The 12,971-nt window shown below is 60.3% G+C and overlaps 1 protein-coding gene across 2 annotated transcripts in view; it reads left to right on the forward strand.

The window, feature by feature from the left end:
• The window catches only part of RASGRF1 (Ras protein specific guanine nucleotide releasing factor 1), a 100,289-nt gene that overhangs the window by 22,331 nt on the left and 64,987 nt on the right, over nt 1–12,971 (forward strand). For both annotated transcript variants that reach the window (XM_047846822.1, XM_047846823.1), the window contains exons 2-3: nt 2,606–2,712; nt 8,938–9,085. In XM_047846822.1, coding sequence (XP_047702778.1) covers nt 2,606–2,712; nt 8,938–9,085 — 255 coding nt within the window. The remainder of the gene's footprint in view (nt 1–2,605; nt 2,713–8,937; nt 9,086–12,971) is intronic.

The raw sequence follows: 12,971 nt of genomic DNA on the forward strand, positions 1-12,971 counted from the left end.
TGGAGCACAGTCTGGTTCCTGAGCCGCCCAGAGTCAGGACTGGTGATGACTCAGGTGGCTGGGAGCAAGTTTACTGTCCCCTGGTGAGCACTGGCTGCTGGTCACCGGGGCCACATGGCCGCGTAAGCCAATGTCAGGGGGAAGGCTGGCGGGCACACGGGACCGCACTGCTCTCCCGTCCCCTGGGCCACTTACTCTGCAGCCGGGGCCGCAGAAGCATCGCCGGCCGAGAGCAGCCGTGTCCCGGAGGGGGCCTCGGGCAAGCCCCGCTCCCTGTGACATGGGGGCGGTGTGCTTTACTCCAGGGGCTGTGGTCCAGGGAGGCCGTGCTCTCCGCTGGCTCTCCCTCCTCCAGCTGAGGCTCCCAGGCTGCCCACGCAGCAGGCCCTTCGGCCTCTGCCCTGAAAGCACCCCGGGCCTGCTTGTTAGGAGACACGGTGAAGATTCTGGGCTGTGCCCGCCCCTGAGGCCCCCACGCCCAGCCCTCCACCGGCCGCTGCTCGGTCACTCAGGGTCTAGACAGGGTCTCCAAAGACAAGACGCACGGGACCCGTGTTAGGAGACTGGCCACGGCCACGCGGCTTCACCCGGAGCAGGGGTGACAGAGGCGAGGCCTCGCAGAGGCGGAGTACATGAGGGGTGCGGTAGACCCTTGCTGTGGAGGTGACGGGACAGCGTGGGGAGGAAGTCTCTGGGGACAGACCCTCCTCCGAGGGGCAGAGAGTTGAGCGTCCGCGTGGCTCCAGAGGCGTCTGTGGTGGCCTGGGTTCAGGCCCGGGAGCTTCCTCGCGGCTAACTCCCTGCTGAGGGGGGTGGCGGGGGTCACGGTACCCAGGCTGGCAAGCGGCCGAGTGTTCTCAAAGCTGGGCCGATCGGGAAGAGGCCTCTGTTAAGGGAGAGGGGCCTCAGCCAAACCCCTCACTGCCCGCAGCTCTGGGGGCCCGGCTCCCGGGGCTTTGCCAACCCGGCCCCTCCCTGGGCAGGTCCACAACCACCCCCCCCCCCCAGCGGCTTGGTGGGGAAGGAGACCACTCTTGCCCTGGGAACAGGGCCTGGTCCCATCGGTGGGCCCATCCAGCTCCAGGACATCCCCCCTGGGGACCCAAGGAGACCCACCCTGTCCGTCCCCTGTTTCTGAGTTAGGACCCGAGTCTCACCCGCCTATAAGCTCCGTAGCTTTTCCGTCTCTACACCCAGTGCCAGTCCCCAGCTTGTGTGTCCTCCTGGCTTTTCTGCTTTCCAGCTGTGTGGCCTTGAGCAAGTGGCTTGAGTTCTCTGTGCCTCAGGTTCACCCCCCTTGGTGAGTGTGGGACTCCGTGAGATCGTGGGGGGACAACCTGGGGGTGCTCACCGTCTCTCGAGAACCACCCGCGGCTGCCTTCCTTCTTCACCTGCTTCTCCCTGGGGGCAGGTGGGGGGCGTGCCCACCCTTCCGAATTCAGTTATTCGAGGCTGCAGCTGACAGTTCCTTCCACAGCCCCAGTTGTCTGTTTCCTAGGAAACAAGTGAGAGACATGGAGTGTGCAACAACACGCACACACACACGCACGCGCACAGGCACGCACGCACAGGCACACCCTGGCTGCCACCCAGACTGACCCTTAACAGAAATACAGGAAATGTCAGCAGAGGCTAAAAATAGTTTGCGCACCGCACCTTGGTTGCGTGTCCCCCCCCAGCCCGACCCCCCAAACCTGCCCCTTATCCTGCCCCTCCCCCTCTGTGGCCCCCCCCACCTCTAGTCGCTCCAGCCAAAGACCTGAGTGTTGTCCTGAGGACGTCCTCCCAGCCTGTCCCCCTGCTGGGCACCGCCACCGGGACCCTGCCGCCTGCCCCCCTTGCCTCCGGCATCCCTGTTCCTGCCGCCCCTCCCGCCCCAGCACACCAGGTGCAGACGTCTGTGCCGTCCCCGCACTCCGCGTCTAGCGACCGTCACTCCTGGACCAGGGCCCCAGCGCTGGGCAGCCCTCCTGCTGTCTCTCGACTGATCAAGGGGTGGCTTTCTCTGCCCCGACAGCCCCTTGTCACCTCCATACGGCAGTGAGTGTGGCTGTGGCAGTTGTGCTCGCGAGGGTCCCGGGCATTGTTCTGGGGGTTCACGCACTTTAGCTTGTCCAACAACATAACAGACATGCGTCCGCTGTTGGTTCCTCCGCTTCCCAGGAGCCCAGGGACGGGCCGCGAGCTTGATTCGCCTCCAAGTCCCCTACACCCGACAGAGGTGCTTCCTGGGGCCGCTCCTGTCTGTCCACCGCTATAACCCCAGCACCAGAAGAGTGCTCAGTACACTTCCGTGCAGTGAACCGAGGCACGCTGCACCCAGCGGGCACCCACTTCCCGGGGGATGCTCTCGTGGGTTTCCTCTGCCGTCCTCCCAGCATACCTGGCGGTTGAAAAGTGGCTTTTCTGCAGTTTGTTGGCAAACGGGACTTTGGGGGCCCCGCTTGCTTCTCACAATATCCAAAGCATGGGCTCTGTTAACATCATGAGTCTGGGCCCGGCTGATGTGGCAGCAGGCACTTTGCGAAACAGCTAGACTGATAGCAGCAGACGCGGCTGCTTCTGTGGACACCTGGTAATCAGAGATATCTTCTTCTCGGTGCAGCATTATTTCACGGTCAACTTCAGCCACGAGAACCAGAAAGCCCTGGAGCTGAGGACAGAGGACGCCAAGGATTGTGACGAGTGGGTGGCAGCCATCGCTCATGCCAGGTATGTCTCGCCCGCCCCACGGTCCTGGCAGAAGAGGCTGAGCCCAGGGGCCCCGTCTAGAGCAAACCCAGGCCCTGGAGTGGGAGGGCGCGGAAAGGAGGGGCACAGAGAAGGAGCCGTAAGGGAAGGCCTCTTGGGAGGGGGCGCCCTCAGAGCCCCAAGGCTCCGGGTCTGTAGCTCCCTCGGGTGCCCCAGGAGCCAGATGGGGACAAAAGCAAAGGGCTCTAGTATATGCTGCAGAGAAAGTGGGGCTCCACGCTGGATTGAATCTTTTGGGTCCTGGAGAGGTGACAGGCTTGTAGTCTGGGGTGTGGCTCCACAGCCGACAGTCCCCTGGCAGAGCTGAGTACTATCCGAGGGCAGGGACACCCGGATTCACCCCTCCCAACAGGTGATTTTTATGGCTCAGTAGAGAGAGGTGTGTTTCTGCGTCTGTCTGCCTGTTACATGCAAGGTCCTGAAGGCAGAGACCAAAAGCGATCCAACATCCCCAAGACTTATAGAGGCCTGAGCAAGTGCTCAGCAAGGTAGATTGGAAGAAGGCAGGGATGAACGAATGGATAGAGGGTGGATGGGAGATTGGATGTTGAGTTTGTGAAAGATGAATGGAGGGTGGATGGGTGATTAGCAGATGTGTTTACAGTATGAGTGATGGTGGATCCATAGACAGTTGTGGGTGGATGGGTGGGTGGTGGGTGGATGGATGGATAGATGGGTAGATGTAAGGATGATTGGATGGACGGATGGATGGATGGATGGATGGACGGTGGGTGGGTAGAGGGATGATTGGGTAGGTGGGTGGGTATATGAGTGGGTGGATGGATATGTGGATGGATGGGTGGATGGATGGTGGGTGGGTGGATGGATAGATGAGTGGATGGAAGGATGGATAGGTGGGTAGATGTAAGGATGATTAGATGGACGGACGGATGGATGGATGGATGGACGGTGGGTGGGTGGAGGGGTGATTGGGTAGATGGGTGGGTATATGGGTGGATGGATGGATACGTGGATGGATGGATGGATGGATGGTGGGTGGGTGGATGGATAGATGAGTGGATGGAAGGATGGATAGGTGGGTAGATGTAAGGATGATTGGATGGATGGATGGATGGATGGATGGATGGACGGTGGGTGGGTGGAGGGGTGATTGGGTAGGTGGGTGGGTATATGGGTGGATGGATGGATACGTGGATGGATGGATGGATGGTGGGTGGGTGGGTGGATGGATAGATGAGTGGATGGAAGGATGGATAGGTGGGTAGATGTAAGAATGATTGGATGGATGGATGGATGGATGGATGGATGGACGGATGGTGGGTGGGTGGATGGATGAATGGGTAGGTGGGTGGGTATATGGGTGGGTGGATGGATGGATGGTGGGTGGGTGGATGGATAGATGAGTGGATGGAAGGATGGATAGGTGGGTAGATGTAAGGAAGATTGGATGGATGGATGGATGGATGGATGGATGGACGGTGGGTGGGTGGAGGGGTGATTGGGTAGGTGGGTGGGTATATGGGTGGATGGATGGATACCAGAGCCCTTCCTTGAGCTCTGGAACAAGTGAGCTGACCAGAAACCCTTTATTATGGCCACAGCATTGACGTTGACTTTGGGGTCAGGCCATCTCCAGCCCTGTCCTCAAGGAGTGTCCAGCAGTGGAGACCAGGTTCTCACACATGAACTTGTAGAGTCAGGCTCCGAGTGTGGTGCTGGGCAGACAGGTGTCCCCCAGGGATGTCATGGTTCAGTCAGGAAGACATTAGACACATTCACAACTAGCTCTGGTATCTGACAGCTGTGGTAGGGACCAGGCACCACGCAAAAGAGATGTTACTTCTATTTGCAGGGGTTGGAGGAAGCTGGAAATAGGGTGACACGTGACCTGAGCTGGAGGACTAGGGTCGTATCTAATGGGTTTAACTGTGAGGACTTTGGCCCCCAGCCCCATCGCCAAGACACTGTTGTAGGAGACTTCCAGAAACAGTAAAGAGACCGAGTGCGGGTGTTGGAAGGTGGACAGTCATACCCAGTCTTGGAGACCCAGCCGAAGTTTTTGGCTTTTACTCCGTGAACAGTGGGAGCTATGGAAGGTGTTACACCAGGGGAGTAACACGATTAGAGCTACGGATTTGAGTGGAAATTGCCAGTGTTGGGAAGGACGGATTCATGTGGGAAGAAGCCAGACTCAGGGGGGACGTTAGTCTCCCCGACACTGACCTGGAACCAAGAGCAGGGTTTCTAAGTGTTGAAGGGTTAGAGAATTCTGATTCGTTGTACATTCTGATGACCAGGATTACGCTGACTTAGAAAATCAATTAATATAGAAGTGTTTTGGAGACAGGGGGACACTGCTGTGTGTGGAGTCCGGCCTGGAAGAAACGACAGCCTGAGGTGGCAGGTGCCGGACCAGGGTGGGGCCCCATCATTCACACACACGGGCAGGCGTGGGAAATGGCTCAACCACTTTAGAGAATTGGAAGGCCATTGCCTAAAAATTAGCAACTTAGAAATTGTCAGGCCTGTTGTATGGCCAGCAATGCCACCTTCTGGTACTGGTCCGGGAGGAACAGAAGTGCCCACGAGAAGTCTCCCGTGCTAATGTCCTTAGCGGCTTTGTGCATCATGGTCCCCAGACTAGAAATAGCCGGGGTGTCCATCAGCAGACAGACATACAGACACGCCCTGGAGCATGCACGAGACGGAATACCGCTCCGCGTTGGAAAGGAAGCCACCACAAATCCGCGTAACAAAACAGATCAACGTCAAACTCAAAGGAAACAGAGCCAGACACAAAATAATACACACCGTGTGATTCCAGTTATGTGAGCTTCTAAATTTTTTTAATGTTTTTATTTATTTTTGAGAGACAGAGAGCTTGAGAAGGGGAGAGGCAGAAAGAGAGGGAGACACAGAATCAGAAGCAGGCTCCAGGCCCCGAGCTGTCAGGACAGAGCCCGACGTGGGGCTCAAACTCACGGACCGTGAGATCATGACCTGAGCCGAAGTCGATGCTCAACCAACTGAGCCCCCCAGGCACCCCAAGTTACGTGAACTCCTAAAACGGGCAGAGCTAACGTGTGGTGAAGGAATCTGGACAGTAGTTGGGGGTGGGGGGGTGGCTGGGAAGGGACGTGAGGGAACTTCCCGGGTGATGGGAACGTTCTTTTATCCCAGGTCAGGCACGCACTGATCAAAACCACTCAGACCTCGCACTTAGGGTCTGCGGTCTCCGTTCTATGCATGTTAAACCTCAAATTTTAATTATGCAGTCCCTTGGGGCGCCTGGGGGGCTCAGTCGGTTAAGTGTCCGACTTCAGCTCAGGTCACGATCTCGAGGCCCGTGAGTTCGAGCCCCGCGTCAGGCTCTGGGCTGATGGCTCGGAGCCTGGAGCCTGCTTCCGATTCTGTCTCCCTCTCTCTCTGCCCCTCCCCCGTTCATGCTCTGTCTCTCTGTGTCCCAAAAATAAATAAAAGTTCAAAAAAAAGAAAATTTTAAAATAAAAAAAAAAATAATAATTATGCAGTCCCAAATCTCTGACCTGCCTTTTCTGTGACCAGCAGAGAAAACTCCCTTTTAAATGGTTCAAGTGATTAGGTCAGGCCCACCTGGACACCCTCCCCATCTTCCCGCCAGCAGTGTCGTGTGTCGGTTAACGTGACCAAGGGAGAGGGGTAGTGGCCCATCCGATTTATGGGCCTGGGGCTTAGGAGGGCTTGCGCACCAGGCCTGACTTGCTTCTCTGCTGTGTAACTAGGGGGAGACTACAGACCCTGAGCCGTAGTTAGCTCCAAGTCTAATACATTGTGTGTGTGTGTGTGTGTGTGTGTGTGTGTGTGTGTGAGAGGGAGCCTGACGGCCTCCCGCAGCTATATCTGGTAGTAAGTGTTTCTGCCGGTATTTTGTTTATATTTTATTTGTTTACATAGCAGATACATTCTACACACAAAAATAAGCACTGGGACGTATGAACGGCATCCAGGGACACTGTGTACTCTCCTGCATATGTGACGTCCCAGCGTCGGGCGGGGGGGCCACCTCTGAGCTGTGCGCGAACAGCCGCATGTGGAATGTTACACCCGCGTGTGCATCACCCACAGGTCGGGAGGGGAGCTGTGTGCCGCCGACGGCCGCGCGGGCACGTGCAGACCCGCGTGGTCGGGGGCTGCAGACCTCGTCTAGCTCCAGCCTCCACGCTAAGTGACTGTCGTTTGGCGCGAGTCCCGTCCCTTCTCCGGGCCTCAGTTTCTTCGTTTATAAAATGAGACGGTTGGTCTTTCCTGCTTCCCGAGCCCCCTTGCAGCCCTGAGTCTGGGTCCGTAAGGACGGTGCTGCACAAAGAGACACTCAGTACCTCGTCTCTGGAGGAGGTGGGGGGAGGCGGGAATAAGGGAGGAAGGGAGGCAGAAGCCGCCCAGACAGTCCTGCAGATGAGACCTCGCTCGGCTCTGAAGCGGAATAACTCTTTGGATCGTGTCTCCCTGGAATGGGGAGGCCCCTCCGTGCTCCCGGCCCAATTCCCCTTGCGAGTAAAGTCGACTGAGCCTCTCGGGAAGTGGGAGAAACTTTAAAACCGAATATTCTGGCTAACGTTCATGCTTGGAGTGGAGGCACAGAATCATTGGAATCAAATAGTTCCGCAAACCAGAGACGCCCCTCACACAGCGTTTACCTTGAGACGGGGCGGGCCGGCGAGGGCGCAGCTGTGCTTTCTGGATCAGGGTGTCCCCCAGGCCCGCTGCCCCCTGCCCCCCAACACCCTCCCGCCTTCGGGCTCAGCTGAGGGAGCCTCCTCGGACACAGTCAGGGGACCAGGTGTGCCCCACCACCCCCGACACAGCCCGTTTTGCAGAGCTGTTCCCCACCCACGGCCTCTTGGGGTCCTCCTGTCTCTCGGGGCTTGTGGGGAAGCTGTCATTGTCCCATTTCGGTGTCAGAGCACCTGTGTGTGGCTCCTGAGTCGGTGACAGCAGCCAGCACCCACCCCGCCGAACAGCCACACCCAGGGCAGCCGGAAAGTCACATCAGAAGATGCCAGATGGAAAGGCGTCCCCTCGATTGGGCAAGTGGGAGCCAGCTGGTGACCCCCGAGAGGGACCCAGGTCCTGTGGGCGCTGGTGGCCGACCCAGGCCGGCCTGGGCTCGGAGCGAGGGCAGGAGAGACCGCGGGGACGATGGGGGAGGGCAGGCCACTCTTTCCACAAGCCTGCAGAGGTGGGAGGGGGCTTGGTCTGTGCTCCGTGTGGAGGACAAAGCCCATGGAACAGGGGCCGCTGCTACTACAGAGGGAAAGGCAGGGTCTGGGGCACGGACACTCGGGGTCCAGATGGGACTTGGGCTTGGGCAGGGATGCCAGGGGAGGGAGGAGCTGGGGACCCAGCACAGGAAGCAGGGAGGGGAAGATGGGGACCCAGCACAGGAAGGGGGAGGGGAAGATGGGGATGGGGCTTGGCGGGGGACCCAAGACCCCAGACCTTCTCTCGGAGTCGACGTCTGGCTTTCCAGTTCCCTGCCCTTCTGCCCTGTGAGGCTGCACCCCTTTCCTGGAATGGGGTCTCTCCCCAGCTCTGACACCTGCAGATGGCCGTGATTGTGCTGTGGGGAGTCAGGGAGAGCTGGCCCAGACGCAGGTGACCTGGCCCATGACCTTGGGTGTTCCAGGCTCCCCACCGCCCCTCCTGCCCCCGGTTGCGATGCTCCGCAAATGTGAGGTGACGCCTGTTAATCTGCACAAATGCTGGGCTGTCTCTTCCGCCCCCTGCTTATCCTTTGGGGGGCCCTCTGACCTGTCCCCACTAACTTTCCGGCTTTGTTGCCAATCACCCCCACACAAGCCTCCCGGCCAAGGCTGCCCTCGGATGGGCGCGTGCCCAGAGCACCGGGTTCGTCATCAGAGGCCTGGGCTGCGGGGACATAGTCCGGGTTGGAGACGGCATTTCAGCTGGACCCGGGGCTAGCCTAGAAAAGAGGACGGGGCTAGCACAGGGAGGGCAGGGGAGGTGGATTCCAGACAGGAGGTCTGTCCCGTGCAAAGGCCTAGAGCTCCTGGCGGGAGAGCGGGACCCGTCAGACCCAGAGGTTGGAGCGTGAGACGGGGGCTGGGGAGGAGGCGGCCAGGCCGGGGCCCCGGGCGCTGTGTCCTGAGTGTGGGGGGGAGGCCCCCCTTGGGCTGGATCTCTAGGGGTGCTGGGGGCTAACCTGCGGCGTCCATCTGTCCATAGCTACCGGACCCTGGCCACGGAGCACGAAGCGCTGATGCAGAAGTACCTGCACCTGCTGCAGATTGTGGAGACGGAGAAGACGGTGGCCACGCAGCTACGGCGGCAGATCGAGGATGGGGAGGTTGAGATCGAGCGGCTGAAGGCAGAGGTGACCGCTGGCTGGGCGCGGAGGGGGCCGGCGGGGGTCCAGGCCCCAGACCGGCACCTCAGAGCACCCTGGGCTCCTGCAGGTGGGGCGGGGCGGGGGGCGGCGGGCCGGTCTCCAGATGTAGACGCAGCAATGCAGGCGGCGCGGGAGGGGCGCGTGGCCGGATCTGGGTTCGGATCCCACCTCTGCCACTGAAAACGGGCAACTGGAGCAGGCGCCCTAGGCTCTGTGCCTCAGTTTCTTCATCTGTAAGGTGGGCGTTTCGCCAGCACCCAGCGAGGTTGTGCGGATGGTGCGAGGTCACGAGTGCATTGGGGGTACTACGCCGAGGACCACGCTGAGCACTCGGCGGGGGCACGGGCCCGGTCATCGGAGCGTGCGCTCCCGTGTCAGCACCACAGCAGCCCCTTCCCCTGCCCGTTGCGGGGAGCACTCTCATGGGGTCGTCGGGCAGCCGTCTGGAGGCTGCGCTGCTGCTGGACTGAGCCCACTAGGCTTTGATCCCGAGTGTCGTCTGCGAAGCAGTTTCTCGTCAGAAACACGGAACCGGGGCCTCCAGCATCGGAACCTGCGCTCCCACAGCCTCCCAAGCAAGCCCCTCTTGCGTGAAAGCGTGGGAGACACTCTTGGCCCTTAGACACCCTGCCAGCCGTCTGCCCACCCTAGAAGTATCTGACCCCTCACCCCACAGCACACTTGGAACCATTTGGCCCCATCGCACAAGAGCCGCGGACTCGGAGCGGAGGAGGGGACGTGAATGCACAGACTCTTGCAGCCAGAATCCGCTGCATAATTTCCAGGGCCCAGTGCAAAGGAAATAGGCAAGGCCGTGGCTAGGGCTGGGGGAGTCCGCCCCCATCCCACGGCCCACCACCCCAACCCAGGTGACCCCCAACTTCAGCCTCCACCTCCCCCAGCCTCTGCACCATAATGCACTATGTTCCCAGATTAGGGGGTCACCCACCTGGTGCACTGGCTGCTGTCTCCCTGAGACACCATGGGCCACGCCCTCTGCACCTGCACCCAGGCCCCTGCAGGTGGCACAGGGTCTCCAGTGTCCCCTGCTCCTGCCACCCGTTGCCTCCAGGGCACAGGGTAGCCATGGTCGTGGGTCCCAGGGTGCCAGGCTGTGGGGAGGGGGCAGCTGAGAACCTGTCCCGGGGAGGCAGGAACATACGTGAGCCGAGGCCCTAAGCACCTGGGGTGTGCTGCACTGTCCCATCTGATGTCACCATAAAGCACAGATTCCAGAAGGAAATTACTAAGAATTTCAAGATGGCAGCTGCACGGGTCCCACCGTGTGCCCGCGAAGCCAGCTCTGCCTGGGAAGTTCACAGACTGAAGGTCACCACTTCCGCCTTGGTGCTCGGCAGCCAAGCTGTCCGGTGCCCTTGGAAGTTGAAATTCAACGAAGTTTCAGGTTCAATATTCCTTTTCCCATCCTGCACCAGGCACCTGCAGAGGCGCCTTCTCAGTCCCTCCGTGACCAGCCACTCAAGGAACCAGGTGCAGAGACAAGTCACGTGCCTGAGCTCACATAGCTGGGACCAGGGCCCAGGGCCGCCTGTCCACTTGCCAGTGTGTCCACCCTGCCCGGAGCCCCTTCCCACATGGCTCTGGGATAGGAGCTGGTCCTGTGTCTCAGCACCTGGTTCGATCTGGGATCGGCCGCACCCTGGAGGCCACTCCCCGGAGCTCCCCAGCCTGGCACACATCCCCGAATTGGGGCTCCACCCAGTGAGGAACCAGAGGCCTGGCCCCAGTCCAATGTCACTAGATTCACAAGCAGGGGTGTCCAGGTGCCACTCACTCACTCACTGACATGTGCCTGCAGCCACCTGACCACGGCTGTGGCCTCGGCTCTTCCCCCAGGCCCCCTTTCCAGTCAGCCAGGACTCTGGCACCTCTTGGCCACGGCACATGCTGGTGCTCCTGTTGGAATGGCCCTGTCATCCCACCTGTCCTGCCTCATGGAATCCTACCCAGTCCAGCACCCCTCCCAGGGAACACCCCCTAGTCCAGCACCCCCTCCCAGGGAACACCCCCAGTCCAGCACCCCCTCCCAGGGAACACCCCCAGTCCAGCATACCCTCCCAAGGACCACCCCCAGTCCAGCACCCCTTCCCAAGGAACACCCCCAGTCCAGCACCCCTTCCCAAGGAACACCCCCAGTCCAGCACCTCCTCCCAGGGACCCCCTGGCTCACCACCCCTGCTCCCCGACATCCCCACACCCAACCTACTGGGGACTTGTAGGGCCAGGCTGTCTTTTGTCACTCTCCCTCACACCTGGCACATAGTAGGTGCTCAGTGAATAAATGTGCGTCACACTCCACTGGGCCCTGGAGGTATGGAAGTGTCCACCCCTGGGGTCTAACTGTGGTACCATGAAATCGGCATTGTGATAGAGCTTGCGGTGTGAACCAGGCAGAAAGTGAGTTATTTTACATCCAGAGAGAGTATGGGTCCATGTTGCATATGGTGTTAGAAGGATTTGCACACCAGAGAAGGCGAGGGTGCAAAGGGCGGGGTCCCCTCTGTGGCTGGGGAGCAGCAAGCAGGTCAGGTGTGTGTGTGTGTGTGTGTGTGTGTGTGTGTGTGTGTGTCAGAGGCAGCAGAGGCCCCACATGGTGCGAATTTGGAGCAGAGCTTCCTCTGCCCCCTAGTTTTCTGGGGCAAAACGTTCTTCTGAAGGGACTTTGAAAGAAAGGCCGTCCTGGTAAAGCTCTCAGGCTGTGGTCTCTCTGTGTCTCACGCACACGTCCTGCAGGTCAGGGGGATGCAGCCTGTTTGCAGGAAGTAGGCCGTGAGGGAGGCCGGAGGCACCGAGAAGCCGAGCGAGTGATGAGTGACCCCCCGGGAGGAAGACAGACCTCGGAACTTGAGAGCTGGAGGGATCTGAAGACGCTGAGCCCACAGAAGAGGAAGGGACTTAGCCAAGGTGGCTCCAAGGTCACCCGAGTGATGGAGTCCCAGCTCGGACTTGGCTCTCCTGGTTCCGGACCCCTGGCCTGCGTCTGCCAGAAACTTCCTCCTCCTGAGGAGCCGGGCCTGCAGGAAGGGTGTACGTTCACCCACCACGGTGTCGCCTGCGTGGCCCCAAGCCTCCAGGGTCCCCCTGACCTCCCACGGCCAAACAAACCCCGGCGCCCTGTCTTGCACGTCCCGAGGGCCTGCAGGGCCTCGCCTTCTCCTGGCCACCTCTTGGTTCCAGCCGGCTCCCCCGTCCACAGCAGCGGCCCAAAGGCAGCCCTCGGTGGCCACCACGCACCCCTGTCAGGGTGGCCCAAGTACCTCGGCGGCCACAACCCCTCATCGCGGGGGCTTCAAGCAGCGAGCGCTGCCCCTTCACGCACCCAGGGTCCAGCGTGGGCCCTGCTCCCGCGCTCTCACCAGAGTCGGGGCCACGGCCCACGGGCCCCGGGCTCATGCGTGGGAAGGGGAACACCTCACACTTCCGGGGACAGAGGTGCATCCCAGGACCACGCCCACCGTCGGGTGGCAGAGGACCGAGAAGCCCGGTCCTGCGTCGTCGAGCAGGAGACCCAGAGTCTAACGACTGCCCGACTGCTTCCCCCTTCGGTCCCCAAACCCCGATGCGGCTGGTGTGCAAAATACGGAACAGACTGTGCGAAAGGTTGGACACAGCGGCGGGGGAGGGGGGCTTCCACGGCCATCGAAAACCGCTCCCAAACAGGTAGAAGACACGGCTGCCCTCACAACCTCTGCCCTTCCGGTCACGGGGGTCTCTCACCCACCTCTCCCCTGCAGCTACCAAGCCCGTCGCCCGCCCCGTGGCGCGTGTGCACCGGCTCTTGCCAGCTTGCGGGAACTTGCTGTTTCACCTTCCAGAGGCACTCAGGCTGGTTTCCCGACTTTGGCAGCTT

This window comes from Prionailurus viverrinus, unplaced genomic scaffold (assembly GCF_022837055.1).
Source record: "Prionailurus viverrinus isolate Anna unplaced genomic scaffold, UM_Priviv_1.0 scaffold_40, whole genome shotgun sequence".
NCBI classification, from domain to species: Eukaryota; Metazoa; Chordata; class Mammalia; order Carnivora; family Felidae; genus Prionailurus; species Prionailurus viverrinus.